Source organism: Myotis yumanensis, unplaced genomic scaffold, assembly GCF_028538775.1.
Source record: "Myotis yumanensis isolate MYYU_CA2020_CCGP unplaced genomic scaffold, mMyoYum1.0.hap1 SCAF_5, whole genome shotgun sequence".
NCBI classification, from domain to species: domain Eukaryota; kingdom Metazoa; phylum Chordata; class Mammalia; order Chiroptera; family Vespertilionidae; genus Myotis; species Myotis yumanensis.
The window spans coordinates 95,786,153-95,802,510 of record NW_027223756.1 but is presented as its reverse complement, the minus strand read 5'-3'; the positions used below and the strand labels follow the sequence as shown (position 1 = coordinate 95,802,510).

Sequence of the window (16,358 nt, the reverse complement as noted above, 5' to 3'; positions counted from 1 at the left end):
ATTGTAAAACAAACAAACAAACAAACAAACAAAAAACAAAAACTATGAACAGATCTATTCCAACAAACTGAACAACCTAGACAAAATGGACACATTCCTAGAAAAATACAATCTTCCAAAATTCAATCAAGGAGAATCAGAAAATCTGAATAGGTCAATAACTACTGAGGAAATTGAAGCAGTAATCAAAAAAATCCCAGAAAACAAAAGGCCTGGTCTGGACAGATTCACAGGAGAGTTTTATCAAACATTCAAAGAAGAACTAAAACCTACCCTCCTCAGATTATTCCAAAAAATTCAAGAGGAAGGAACACTTCCAAGCTCTTTCTATGAACCCAACATTACCCTAATCCCAAAACAAGATAAACATGCTACAAAGAAATAGAATTATAGGCCAATACCCCTGATGAACATAGATGCTAAAATCTTCAACAAAATATTAGCAAATCGCATCCAAAAATACATTCAAAAGAACATACACTATGACCAGGTGGGATTTACTAGTATTCTGGGGATGCAAGGCTGGTACAATATCTGTAATTAAATAAATGTGATACATCACATAAAAAAATTGAAAGACAAAAACCACATGATCATATCAATTGATGCAGAAAAAGCATTTGACAAAATCCAACACCCTTTCTTTATAAAAACTCTCAGCAAAGTGGGAATAGAGGGCTCATACCTCAACATAATAATAGCCCTATATGACAAACCTACAGCCAACATCATACTCAATGGGCAAAAACTAAAACCATTTCCTAAGAATAGGTACAAGACAGGGATGCCCACTTTCACCACTCCTGTTCAACACAGTACTGGAAGTGCTATCCATAGTGATCAGACAAGAAGAAGGAATAAAAGGCATCCAAATTATTAAAGAAGAATTAAAACTGTCCTTATTTGCAGATGACGTGCTATTATATGTAAAAAACCCTAAAGACTCCATCAAAAAACTACTTGATTTAATAAAGAAATTTGGCAACATAGAACAATACATTAACACCCAGAAATCTGTCCTTTTTATACACCAATAATGAGAACTGATAGAGAGAGAAACTAAAAAAAAATCGCATTTACCACTGCAACAAAAAAATTAAGATACCTACAAATAAACTTAACTAAAAAGGTAAAAGACCTGTACTTGGAAAACTACAAGTCATTCAAAAAAGAGATAGAGAAATATATAAACAAATGGATGAATATACCATGTTCATAGATTGGTAGAATCAACATCATTAAAATGTCCATGCTACTAAAAGCAATCTATAGATCCAATGCAATCCCCATTAAAATACCAATGGCATATTTCACAGACTTAGAAAAAACTATCCAAAAATTTATATGCAATTAAACAAGTTCCAGAATATCTGCAGCAATCCTGAGAAAGAACAACAAAGTTTCAGGAATCACAATACCAGGTTTCAAGTTGTACTACAAAGCCACTGTTCTCAAAACAGCCTGTTACTGGTGCAAGAACAGACAAATAGACCTATGGAACAGAACAGAGAACCTAGAAATTGACCCAAGCCATTATGCTCAATTAATATTTGACAAAGGAAGCTAAGGTTACAATAAAATCAAGACAATAAATGGTGTTGGAAAAATTGGACAGATATATGCAAAAAAAAATGAAACTTGACCACCGACAAACACCATACATGAAAATAAATTCAAAATGTATAACAGACTTAAACATAAGATGGGAAACTGTAAAAATCTTAGAAGAATTCATAGGCAGCAAAATGTCAGATATAGCTCATAGCAATATGTTTACCGACACATCTCCTAGGATAATGGGAACTAAGGAGCAAATAAAAAATGGGACTACATCAAAATAAAAAGCTTCTGCACAGCAAAAGAAACCCTCAACAAAACAACAAGAAAGCCCACCGAATGGGAGAACATATTTGCCAATGTGACATCTGATAAGGATCTAATCTCTAAAATTTACAGGGAACTCATACAACTTAACAAAAAGGAAGATAAACAGTCCAATCAAAAAATGGGCAAAGGACCTCAATAGACACTTCTCAAAAGCAGAACTACAGAAGGCCAAGAGGCATTTGAAAAAATGCCCAAAGACACTAATCACCCAAGAGATGCAAATCAAAACAACAATGAGGTATCACCTCACACCTGTCAGAATGGCTATCATCAACAAATCAACAAATGACAAGTGCTGGCGATGATGTGGAAAAAAGGGAACTGTAGTACACTGCTGGTGGGATTTCAGACTGGTGCAGCCTCTGTGGAAAACAGTATGGAGTTCCTTCAAAAAATTAAAAATGGAACTCCTATTTGACCCAGTAATCCCACTTCTAGAAATATATTCCAAGAAAACAGAAACACCAATTAGAAAGGACATATGCACCCCTATGTTTATAGCAGTGCAATTTACAATAGCTAAGATTTGGAAACAGCCTAAGTGCCCATCAGCAGATGGGTGGATTAAAAACTGTGGTACATCTACACAATGGAATATTATGCTACTGTAAAAAATAAAGAACTCTTACCATTTGCAACAGCATGGTGGACCTGGAGACCATTATGCTAAGCAAAATAAGCCAGTCAGAGTAGGATAAGTATCACATGATCTCAATCATTTGTGGAATATAATGAACAATATAAACTGATGAAAAAAAATAGATCCAGAGATGTAGAAGCATCGTCAAACCTCAGTGGGAAGGCAGGGGAGAGGGGTGGGGGCAGTTGTGGGGGGAAGAGGTCAACCAAAGAACTTGTATGCATATAAGCATAACCAATGAGCACAGATAATATAGGGGGAGTTGTGGGGACAGGCTGGGAGGGGGCAATGGGGAGTAAAGGGGACATATGTACCACTTTCAACAATAAATAATTTTTAAAAAGTAATTTTGCCCTGGCCAGTGTGTTCATTGGTTAAATTATTGGCCTGTGAACCAAAGGGTGGTGGGTTTGAAAAACTGTCAAGGGCATGTACTTGGGTTGCAGGTGTGATCTCTGGCCCTGGTAGTGGAGCATTCATAAGGCAACTAATTAATGTGTCTGTCTCTCTCACATTGATGTTTCCTTCTCTCTCTCTCTCTCTCTCTCTCTCTCTCCCAGCCACTCTTTCTATTTAAAAAAAATCAATGGAAAAAGTATCCTCAGGTAAGGATTAACAAGATAAAAGAAATAATTTTAATGCAGGAGGCATAAGCAAAAAGTACAGGCCTCAAACAAAACAGTTATATTGAAACCTAAGGTGGTTTCACTCAGAATCACTCAGAATACTGGGTGGATTGCCATGGCCAACAAAGAAGCTAAATTAAAAACTTCTGAATAACCCTTGAGCTCAAAATGTTTTAGACTAAATAATTTAGCAAAAGTCTGAGATTACAATTGACCTGAAATATGAATTCACTGATAGTAGGCACATGATGGAATGAATGTTCTTTATTCATTTATTTCCTTTCAGAGTTAGCTCTTGTGGCAGATTAGAAAGTTGACATTGGTTTTCAAAAACCAATAGTTAGCTGCTATCTTTGTTCTCCATGTTTGATTTTTTGAACTACTTTGTTGTCTAAGAAATCTTGTTGTGGATTGCTCAAAACAGGAAGAAACAGCTACAGTCCATAAGTCTTCTTGCTGCTATTCCCATCTGCTTTTGGAAATTCCTAGTTGATAGATATTTGATGCCAGGACAAAAGAAGAGCTTAAGCAAATACAGGGGTGTGCAAAAGTAGGTCTACAGTTGTTTGTATGGAAAATAATACAATGATTAATAAATAATAATACAAGAATAAACTCACATACTTACAACTATAAACCTACCTTGGCCAATCCCTGTATTATGAGAATTTTGAGATAAATAACTATGCTATATCAAAAATATTTTCCATACTAGCTGGGTTGAAAGAAAGAATGAATGATAAATTAGGAACACTGAGTTTACAACAATGGAGAGCTTACTCATATAATATGAACAGAGAATGTAATTGGTTATTCAAAAAGTTTATACAATATGTGAAGTTTAATGAACAAATTGAACTACCAAGCAAAATAGAGACAGATTCAGAGTTAGAGAGCAAGCAGACATCTCTTGCGGTGGTGGTCGGGGGAGGAGAGACAGGTTGTTGCAGGGTGGTGAAGGGATTGAGCAAAAAAGAAAAAAAAACAAGAGAGAATTCAAGGATATGGACAACAGTGTGGTGATTGCATCATGAGGGGGAGGGGGAAGGGGAAGTGGAAGAGGGCCTAGAGGGGATAAATGGTAATGGAAAAAATAAAATCAAAAGATAAAATAATAAAAACAAGCCGAAACCAGTTTGGCTCAGTGGATAGAGCGTTGGCCTGTGGACTGAAAGGTCCCAGGTTCGATTCCGGTCAAGGGCATGTACCTGGGTTGCGGGCACATCCCCAGTGGGGAGTGTGCAGGAGGCAGCTGATTGATGTTTCTCTCTCATCGATGTTTCTAACTCTATCTCTCTCCCTTCCTCTCTGTAAAAAATCAATAAAATATATTTTTAAAAAATTACTTAAAAAAAATAATAAAAACAAAAAAGTTTAATACATCATTGCTATAAAAACCATGTCTTAATTTTCCACTTTTCTTAACCTAAATAATATGAATATATTGAATTCTATGTATCAGCATAACCTAACAAGTTCATTTCATAACCAGGAGAACGAGGTTTCTTTTCAACTTCAAGAAGTTAGACCTTTAGTTAAATCATCATTTCAAATCTATATTGCAGCCTGTACAGTGGGGTCTTGACTTACAAGTGTCCTGACTAATGAGTTTTTGGAGATACGAGCCCTCTCTCGGCCGATCTTTTGCCTTGAGTTGTGAGCTAAAATTCGGGTTACTAGCCAGCCTCAGATACCCCACCACTAGTTGGTGCAGCGAACATCACAGTGAACGCCACAACATCAGCCCAGCATTCAATTCATTGTAATGGTGAAAATTGATTTGACATACGAGTAATTTGAGTTACGAGCTCCGTCACGGAACGAATTAAACTCGTAAGTCAAGGCCCCACTGTAATGCCCATTCCTTTTGGTCCCAGTTTTATCGTGGAATAAACCTTATGAGTTAGGTCCTACAGAACAAGACTTTTTAAAACCTGGGTTCTTTGGATTCTCTCCATTCACGGATGGGCTTTAGGTTTATAAAACTGGTTGCAAGTGAAAATGGAAACAATATTTGCCATCCTTCAAATATGTTCTCTTCTAGCAAGAAAATATCCTATAAAATAAAGATATGTTTTATGGTTGAGGACAGAGTGTTTAATGAGGTGGCTACTGCCAGACTCTCTAGCTAGATCCAGCTAGATCTGGCCCAGAACAGAGATTGCTTCCGTAAATCCCCTCAGACTGTCTGACCCCTCCCCTATGGGCAAAATGGGGCATAAAAGGCCAGTGAGAGTGATATGATGGAAAGGGTCAAGGACTTGTAGACCATGCTACTTTAAACTGTTTGTGGTATGACCTCCCATTCTAAACTGAAAATATTTAACGAAAAGTTCAGCAATGTGCGACAATTTTGTATTTATGTTTACTTTGAAGATAAAAGAAATAAGAGAAAACAGAAATGACTATGAGATATACTCATTCAACTCCACATTGCTCCTATATTTTAGAAAATGTCACAGGGAGAATTTTTAATCTTCATAGACATAAATTTAAATTTAGGAAGAATTCTGCTTCTGTCTAAGATGTAAATAGTTGTAAAGATTACTGCTTCTATCCTGACCAACAGAAAAAAGAATCTACAAAATTTTATTTTTTATTGAAACCATGAGAGCTGAAGTAACTAGGCAAACAGCCTGAAATCTAAAATAAATTGTACAAGAGCATCTCCCAGTGGCAGAAAGAGAGAAGAGAGATGCTTTGTGCCAAACAGAGAGATAAGAATCCACCAAATATTTTTAAGGAATTGCTAAAAGACAAGTGTGGGATAGAGTGAGCGTATAGGACCCTCAGGGAGACACAGACACAAGGAAATACGCCCATGCACAGACTCTTCCCCAGAAACACAATGGAGGGCGGAGTGGGAGACTGGAGGTATCCTCCCTTGGTGACACAGGCCTGAAGGGTGGGAGCCACTGCTGCCTTGGGAACATTTTAGACCTACCAAGCCCCTCTCCTGAGAAACAAAAGCCTTAAGCTGCTGTGTGAACTTCAGGGACTTTTTACTTTTACACCCTCAGAACTCAAGTGAAGACCTATTATGGCTGAAAGAAGGGAAAAGAATAACACCCACCCCTAGAGAAAAGGGAGGAAGCTATCTTGAGGCCAGACCATTCAAGGGCTCCTACCCAAGGAGGAAGGACATGAACTTTGAGGAATATCTAGCCAATGACCATGGGCAGGACTTTCCTAGGACCAAGGATCGATCAGGATAGCAGAAAACACTTTGGTCCCATAACTAGGCCAGCAATTACCGAGTAAAAAACAGAACAGATTATTACAGAGGAAGAGATCTGTGTGGAAGAAAACCTCCTTTGAACACTGGCCCTTGACAAAGGCCTGAGGTGGAAGTTGAGATTGAAGCAGAAATGAACAATCCAGGACTCACTCTAAGCACAAGATAACACTACAGAGAGCTGAAGCTCATGGTGCACTGTAAGTAACAATAGCAATAGCAGCACCCCAAACCAGTGTAATTGCTGACAAGATTGATTCAATCCCATTTGTTAATGGCCTGGTCAAAGAAGAAGGGATAAGTATTATTTCCTCTGTCTCTACTATCCTATACATAATGTCCAGTATCCAATAAAATATTAAAGAACACACAAAAAAGCAAGGAAAAACAACCCACTGTTTGAGAGATGAGTCAACAAAACTAGATTCAGAGATAATCCAAATGTTGAAGTTATCTGACAAGAAGTGTAAAATAATAATTATTAATATGTTATAGCTCTAGTGGAAAATATGGATGTGGTAGGCAGAATTTTATCATAAAGTTGTAGAAAACATTTCCAAGTATTTGGAAACTAAGTGACACATATAAAACCACTGAATCAAAGAGGAAATCATAAGGGATATTAGAAATATTTTGAATTGAATGAGAATTCAAACATCAAAATTTGTGAGAACCAGCTAAAAGAACATATACTTATTGTTTGACCCAGCATTCTTATTTCTTAGTCATTTACAAAAAAAAAAAAAAACATAAAAATTTATGTTTGCAAATACATCTATATGCAAATGTTGAAAGAAATCTTATTCATTATAGCAAAAACTACAAATTGATCAAATGTCCTTGAACTGGTGAATGAATCACCTCTGACCTAGGTGGGGCTACTCATTACAGCATCTTCCTTTGGGCCTTCTTTATCCTAGTAATGGAACTCAATGATTTAGAAGGAGTCAGAATAAGAAAAATATGTATAATTTACAGTAGTGCTTTGTAAAAGAGGTTATAGTTAATTATAGATTTTGCTGAAATGCTTTCCCTAATTTCTGTGTCAAAATATAGAAAATAAATTATAGCTTGCAAACTTTTTTGCTGTGCACGGTCATGGAGTGGTAATTTACAATAGTGGATTTGATTTATGAATGATGGGTATTAAAATCTTTGTATATTACCTTATATATTTTTGTGATTAGTGACCAATATTTGAAATTTATTTAAATGTTTACTTATTAAATGCCATTTACTTAGAAAACAAAAAACTCAGACCTCTGGTTCATTTTTGCTGTGAATTTAATTAATTCTTACTAATTAGTCTACTGGGTGAATTTTTGTCTTTTGGGATGCCTCTGAACCACCACAGAAATTCAGCAGTATCTATCCTAAAAGTTTCTTTCCATTTGTATTTTTAGCTTGATTTAAACTATAAGATCTTACCATGTTGACAAAATTGACCATTCCCCAAATTCGGTTTCTCAGTTTATTGTGAGGATAATTATTCCTGCGATACTGCAAAAATAAACATAAATATCTGTTAATAATAGGAGTTGAATACAAATTCAATAAAATATTTCACACATTATCAGGTCTTTCAAAGAAAAAAATATTATTTGTATTCCTTCTAGTCAGCTAAAAATCTTGGCAACTTAAGCAAAAATATATTTTGTATATGACACAGCTACAGCACTTTCAAAAGACATGCTTCAACTTAGCAATTACTTTAAGTGTTTTTATAACTTTGTCCCCTTTCACATTGTATTATATTACATTATATGATTTATCAAATCAACTAGTAAGTGTTCTTTAGATTTCATATTTATCATGCTGATGAAACAAAACTTATTAAAGCTCCACAGCAACCATTATACTGCAAGAAAACAGCAACTTTATCAGCCTTTCTGAGTCCATGGTGGCCACAAACTAAGGGACATATAATCAAGGGTCATCCTGGAGCCAGAGATGTGAGGAAAGGGACACAGAAGTGTTGCTTGACCTTCTTTCCAGGAAAAGACTAGGAAGGAAATGCCAACTTCTCTACTCGGGCCTATTCTTTAGTTTTTTCTCCTAAGGCAGTTTATTATTATTTTTCTTTTTATTAAGTTCATTTGGGTGACACTGGTTAACAAAATTATATAGGTTTCAGGGGGACAATTCCACATCATCTGTACACTGTACTGTGTGTTCACCACCCCAAGTTATGTCTCTTTCCATAACCGCCTATTCTGACTTTGGTTCGCTTCTTTCAAATGGATTCTCTATTTGTGCCATCAGGATCTTGTTCTCAGTATTATCAATGTAGACCTGACAAAATATGTTTAACTAGTGGCCTGGTGCACAAAATTCGTGCACAGGGTGGGGGTGTGTCCCTCAGCCAAGCCTGCACCCTCTCCAATCTGGGACCCCTCGGGGGACCCCGAACAGGGATCGGGCCTAAACCGGCAGTCAGACATCCCTCTCTCAATCTGGAACTGCTGGCTCCTAACTGCTTACCAGCCTGCTTGCCTGATCACCCCTAACCACTCTTCTTGCTTGCCTGATCGCCACCAACTGCCCCCCCTGAGCTGATTGCCCCCAACTGCCCCCCCAACCAGCCTGATCACCCCCAACTGCCCTTCCCTCCTGGCCTGCTCGCCCCTAACTGCTTCTGCCTTGGCCCCACCACCATGGCTTTGTCTGGAAGGACATCTGGAAGGTCTCCTGGTCTAATTAGCATATTACCCTTTTATTAGTATAGATAATAATATAAGGTATCCTGTGGGGACAAATGAAAATGGTCAAGTTCCTTACCTAATGAAAATAAATATCCTTTTCCGAATCCTGAAAGTATCCTCTAGTTACCATTTCATTGCTGTCCTGTTATCGTAAATATCTACATATCTCAATGATATAACATTAGAATCTCTTCAATTATTATCTACCACCTACTCCTCAACTCACCACTCACTAGCTATCACTATTTCGATGAAACTATTCTTGATAAATGTCCTCTCAATGATCAACCCATTGAACACTTTTTTCTCATCTCCTGGTCATCTTGTTCACATTTAATATTGACTATTTTCTCTTTCAAAACATTTCTTATCATCCTGGTTTTCATTATTCTATACATTTCTAGGATTTTACTGTGCAGAGGTTTTTCTTTTCAACCATCCCCTTAAATTCTAAATAACAAGTGTTTTCACTCCAGAATTCCCATTGATGAATGGGTAGGACTGGCCTAGTATACATAGTTAATAGAGATTTTGAGGTTGTCTTAGGGACTACAGGAATAGAGTACTTATCAATCATTGATTTCTACCCATGGGGTAAGAAAGAGGGATGGACATGGGGTCTTTGCACTTTTATTTCCAAGCCTTTATTAAATGTTTAGTGCTCCCTAGGATCGGGCATTTGTGCTGTGCTCTCTCTTTCAACTCGCTAACTCTGGGTGTACACATCTGTACCCTCACTCTACCTAGCTGCTTAAAACTCATCACATTGCTTTCAAGATGTATCAACCCTCAACATGTTTTCCAAAGCTGCCTTTGTTTTTCCTCTTCTATCTTACCAAAATACCCTAACTCTTAGTCTTTATTAATACATTATTATTATTAAGATCAAAGCTTATCTTAACTTTCTTTTAAAAATTTAGTTAACTTGTTCTTACCAACATGCCAATAAGCCTATCTATCCATTAGTGCCTAGAACAGTAATGGTGAACCTTTTGAGCTCAGCGTGTCAGCATTTTGAAAAACCCTAACTTAACTCTGGTGCCGTGTCACTTATAGAAACTTTTTTATATTTGCAACCATAGTAAAACAAAGATTTATATTTTTGATATTTATTTTATATATTTAAATGCCATTTAACAAAGAAAAATCAACCAAAAAAATGAGTTCGTGCGTCACCTCTGACACGTGTGTCATAGATTCGCCATCCCTTGCCTAGAACTTACCAATTCATTTAAAAAAAATTATTATTATTTTTTTTTTGCTTTTCCCATGCCTTATATTTCCCCTGCCCTTTGCCACAGGAATACAGAAAATTTTCTTTCTCTTTGCATGTTTAATGCGCAGAACCTTTCTATTTCCCTCTACAGGTCTGGGCCAGCCCTTTATGGCTCTGCGCATCATGCACTAGTCTACATATTGTGGGTCACAAAGCCTTTGAGTTTTATTTACTACTCTGAGGCTTTCTTCCTCATTTTTAGCACTTGGAGAGTCCTTGTTTTTGTGGTTGTTGCTGTTACTTCTGTTTGTGTGGCTTTAGTTGAGTTTAGATATAGTTTTATTTTTTACATGTTGTTCAGCATTTTCATGTTTGTAATGGGGAGGGCAGTTCTTTTTTGGCTCAGTCTGCTGTACTGCTAAAGGATACAATCATCTCTTATATAAATCTGTTTGGGGAAGCTAAAGAGAGATTGAGCCCAGAATGAAATTCCGAATAAACCTTTTTTCTTTGTTAGAATCACAAATCTAGTTTTATAAGGATGAGCGAAGGGCCAATGTTCATCTGAAAACTTACCACGTTACCATCAGCAACAACAAACAGTTCAACATAGTTTTCTATATGGGTAACCTGGAAGTTTATAAAAAATTGAATGAAGTATAGTTAATATTTCTTATTTTAACATTTTAAGATAACATTTGTAAGGTAAGGAATGCTAATTTTTATTGATACAAGAGGTGAGTTATAGAAGTATATTTAATAATTCTAGAAAGTTATCTAAATAAAATCCATTGTATTATTAAAACATGTGGCCCTGTATAACCGATTGTAATAAAACTGAAATAGCATTCCATACTTAATTATCTTTTCTTTCTTTGTTAAGTCTTTCATATAAAATGTATTATAAATGAAAAAAATTATATCTAGTTTTTAACATTAGGTTTTTTTTATTTACAAAGTAAATGCTTACTAAGAAAACTCTTTTTTAAAAAAGCATCCATATATAAAGCTCAGAACTAACATAGAGATAATCATTAGCCAATAGTCAGGCTGATAGAACTGATTGTTTTTCATTTACTCCTGCTCCTCTCTCCAAATCATCTGTATTTCAGTAGTCTAAATCCAAGAGAACATGTATAAAAGTTGCTAATTATAGATCTTTTATAAAACACCAATACTGCCCTAACTGGTTTGGCTCAGTGGATAGAGTATCAGCCTGCAGACTGAAAGGTCCCAAGTTTGATTCCGCCCAAGGGCATACACCTTGTTTGCTGGCACATCCCCAGTAGGAGGTGTGCAAGAGGCAGCTGATCAATGTTTCTCTCTCATTGATGTTTCTAAGAACTCTCTATCCCTCTCTCTTCCTCTCTGTAAAAAATCAATAAAATATATTTTAAAACAAACAAACAAACAAAAAAACACCAATACTAAGAAATTCTATGTTTTCAGTTTTTGATGGCATACATTGAGGTTCATGCATATTTTCTGAGTATAAATCAGGGACATATTGTTCAAAGATTGACTAAGTCATTCTTATGTGGACTAAGTAATCTTTTATTGATTGATTTATTCAATTGGACTATGAATATGTGAAGAAGATGAACATTCTTGGAGCTTAAAGGCTAACATCTAGGGGGATTTTAGGAGATATGAGTTGGCTGTAGAGAAAATGAACTCATTATTACTCTTAATTGTCCTTAGCAGTTAGAATGTTTGACCTAATTAAAGGGAGAGAATCTTGCTTATCAATTCCCCGAAAATGTCAACAAAGACAAGGGCAGACAATATCTAGGATAGGTTTCAAGACAATGTAAATTTCATTCTTTCCAGCCACCTGTAGCTCTAAGGCTCAAAACCTATACACACATTGTTGATATTCCCCTTCCTTGAAACCAATGGGACAAACTGAGATTTACTGTATGGAACTATCAATTTCCATATAGATAACAAATACAAATGTTTGACATTTCAGATATCAAACAACAAAGAGTCAGACTCATATAGTATGCATACTTCCTTCATTGAGCTCAGATTTTCTCTCTTGAGATCATAAAGGAATGGAGAAAAAATATAACTTAAAAATAAAACACTCACTTCCATGTTGGAGACTTCCATCAATTTAGAATTATTGTTTGGAGCAGTTGTCCTTTTAAAATTAAGCTCTGTACAAGAATAATTGGTAGGATACTGCATTTTTGGGTTATAGTTGAATACTAAATGTTCTCCCTCATCTGAATATTTCACTGGTTCAATGAGGTACCTTTGGTTATATACCCTGAAGAATCCCCTGTGGAAATTAAGAATACAATGTATAGTTAAGAATTTTTATTATTACATTACCATACAAAACTATCCTATTCCATTTTTATTGATGTTGCCTTTTAAATTTTTTATTATATATTTTATAATTCCTCCCTAATTTGGTTTTATTTTCAAATTTAATTTTTATGTACTTTTCCCTGCTTCCATTTATTTTATTACTTTTCACATCATCATTTATCCCCCATATACCCTCTTCTGAATCCATCCACCACCCTGACAGTCACCACACTGCTGTCCATGTCCATGAGTTCTTTCTCTTTTTTTCTCAATCCCTCCACTTCCCCCAGCACCCCCAGAGCTATCTGTCTGCTCTCTATCTATGAGTCTGTCTCTATTTTGCTTGGTAGGTCAGTTGGTTTATTAAATTCCACATATGAGGGAAATCATATGGTACTTGTCTTTCTCTGACAGGCTTATGTCACTTAGCATAATGTTCTCTAGGTCCATTCATTATGTTGCCAAAGGGTAAAATTTTCATCCTTTTTATGGCCAAGTAGTCTTCCATTGTGTAAACGTACAACTCTTTTATCCACTCATCTACTGATGGATATTTGGAGTGCTTCCAGATCTTGGCTATCTATATATATAAAAGCCTAAGTGACCACTATGACCAGACTGGTTGACCAGGTGCTACGACACACACTGACTACCAGGGGGCAGATGCTCAATGCAGGAGCTGCCCCCTGGTGGTCATAGTGTTCCCACAGCAGGAGTGCTGCTCCGCTGACCGACCTGTCCCAGTGGCCCACCAGCCTGGCGGCTGCCACTCACTCCCTCAGTAGCCCTACATATCCAATCTCTGGAGAATGGGCCAGGCACCAATGGACCAGTGCCACTGGTATGTTCCCAACAGTGCTGCAGGCCTCCTGGAAGTTGGCCTCAGGCACCTTGACCACTTTCCTTCCCTAGATGCTCCACAAGGAAGAAAGGATATAAAAGTGGCTGCCAGGTGGCTCCCGACAACCTGCATGAACGTCAGCGGGACGGATCCAGATCCCAAGCTGGAAAGGGTGTCCCATCACCTGCCTAGAGAGCCAATCATGTCCTGCCCTCCCCTCCAGGAGACCCCACCTGTGCACGAATTCATGCACTGGGCCTCTAGTCTATATATATAAAAGGCTAAGTGACCGACTATCTGTCCACCCAACCATCTGACCAACAGGTTCATATGACACACACTGGCAATTTAAAAACAAACATTGACTCACGTGTGTGTGATACATATAAAGCTCTAGCTGGTGCCAATCACACACAAGCGTTTTGATCTGACAGTGATATTAAAATATTTATTCTAATTAATTTCCTTTCAATGTGCATAAATCTATGCACCGGGCCACTAGTTGTAAATAATGCTGCAATGAACATAGGGGTGCATATATTCTCTTGAATAAGTGTTTTGGGTTTCTTTGGATGTGTTCCCAGAAGTAGAATTGCTGGATCATAAGTTAATTGAATTTTTAATTTTTGAAGTTGCTCTATGCTGCTTTTCACAGTAGTTGCACCAATCTGCATTCCCACCAACACTGCACAAGGATTTTCTTTTCTTCACATCCTTGCCAACACTTGTTGTTTGTTGATTTATTGATTGTAGCCATTCTGCCAGGTGTGAAGTGATATCTCATTGTGGCTTTAATTTGCATCTCTCTGATAATTAGTGATCTTGAGCATTTTTCATATGTCTATATAGCCATCTGTATACTCTTTGGAGAAGTGTCTATTTAGATCCTTTGTCCATTTTGTAATTAGATTGCTTCGTTGGTGTTAAGTTTTGTACGTTTTTTTATAAATTTTGAATATTAATCTCTTATCAGATGTACTAGTGAGTATGTTCTCCCACAGAATGGGTTGCTTTTTCATTTTGTTGCTGGTTTCCTTTGTTGTGCAACATCTTTTTAGTTTGATGTAGTTCTATTTATCTATTTTTTCTGATGTTGCCTTTTAAGAAAGAGGAACTTTCTTATAAAGGCAAAGCCTCATGAGATTGCAGCCATGTGTTATGAGCGCTAAAAATATGAGGTAATATGTAGTCTTTGATTGAATTAATATCTTTTTGTAAGAGTCAGCTCATCTGGATTTTTCAGAAGCTTGACAGTTCAATCTCTACTTTCAAGTATTAGGTCGAGTAACAATTGCCACCTGGGGTTGTAGATCCCTGGCAAGTCTCAGATTTCTTGCAAAAATGCTGTAAATTTTTATGTCCATCATGCATTAGTTGTAGAATATATATTAAAGTACCAATGCTATTATGTGATGATTTTGTTACTAAAGGGGTTCTCATATTTGAAAATACTGAGAACTAAACAAGTAAATGGCTCACCAAGGGAGACAGAAGTTTCTTGTTCTTCTACCTTTTGCCTCTCCATGTCTTTCTCCTTTGTACTTGAGCTAAAGATCTACAGAGAACCTCTGTAGGCTTTGCTTCTGACATTTTGCTTTCTAGGGACTGAAAACACTGTGAAGTGTTGATGTGTGTGGGGAATTCACAGGACTAGAAGTCAGAAGACCTGGTTTGGACTTAATTCTACTACTGGCAAATAAAATGTTCAGGAGCAAGTCTCTGATTTCAGTATCCTGATATAGAACATGAAATTTCCAATAGTATTCAAACACTGAATCTCTTGATCATCTGCTAGAATACTTGTCTTGCTTAGGGCTGGCATTAGACATCTTTTTTTAAATAAAAAAAATGAACATAAACAATGGGCTGAAGTAGATACTCATGCTGAAAATATACAGTAGCTTTTTCTATTTACCAGTGTTGTTAAAAAGAAACATGAGAAGTCAATTTTTAAAAAAATCCATAGAAAAAAATCATAAACAAAATAGAAAGATACTGTATATTACCTGAGACCGTTACATGTGCTGATACTGGCAGCTGAATCATATTCATGTATAATGGATCCTTGGTAAAAACAGTGATCCTAAAATAGATGAAGAGGCTGTTGATATAAGTACATATAGAGGGTGGGGCAAAAGTAGGTTTATAGTTGAAAGTATGAGAAACATAGAGTTTATTCTTATATTATTATCATTAATTACTGTATTATTTTCCATAAGAACAACTGTAAGTCTACTTTTCCCTCACCCTGTATTGATATATATTTCTAAATAAAATTGCTACACATAATACGTTCACAATATATCAGTATTTCATCCTCACAAATTACATTTATATTCATTCATACATTCATTTAATGGATTATTTCACTTGGAAAATTTTGAAACTACTTTAGAATCTTTTTATTTTAATTGCATGATTACTTTCTGTAATATTGCTACTTTAAGCCATCCTAAAATTTCTACCAAACTATCCCTCCTGTGTTACTATAATTTTTCCTCAGTTGAGTTGCCTATAAAATCAAGCCTAAATTTTTGATGATCATTGAAATTAGGTCTCACTCTCCAATCAGGTTCCCTATGCCTTCCTCTCCTATCTCTCTGCTTCAACCAAGTTGGTATCTTTATCACTCCCAACTTAATGCTCTGCCCATGGTGAGTCTAACAGGTAATAACCTTCCATCATTTCTATCTGTGTGACTCCCACCTACATGTGATACTTTCCATGTTCCTCCAGGGACCTCAGACACTTGCAGGCCAACAACCACTCCCTGCATGAAAGAATGTTCCCTGTTTTCTTCCTGTTCTATTTCACATAGATTACATACTGACTTAGAGTTCATAGTTGGCAGCTACCACAAATAGAGAAAATTGGTTTAAAAGGACGTCTTTG

General features: G+C 36.5%; 1 protein-coding gene across 1 annotated transcript in view; it reads right to left on the bottom strand.

The window, feature by feature from the left end:
* Nucleotides 1-16,358, bottom strand: part of ADAM7 (ADAM metallopeptidase domain 7) — a 91,045-nt gene that overhangs the window by 62,681 nt on the left and 12,006 nt on the right. Inside the window, exons 5-8 of the mRNA XM_070417028.1 lie at nucleotides 15,473-15,549; nucleotides 12,401-12,593; nucleotides 10,883-10,936; nucleotides 7,817-7,888 (exon numbers count right to left, since the gene is read on the bottom strand). Coding sequence (XP_070273129.1) covers nucleotides 7,817-7,888; nucleotides 10,883-10,936; nucleotides 12,401-12,593; nucleotides 15,473-15,549 — 396 coding nt within the window. The remainder of the gene's footprint in view (nucleotides 1-7,816; nucleotides 7,889-10,882; nucleotides 10,937-12,400; nucleotides 12,594-15,472; nucleotides 15,550-16,358) is intronic.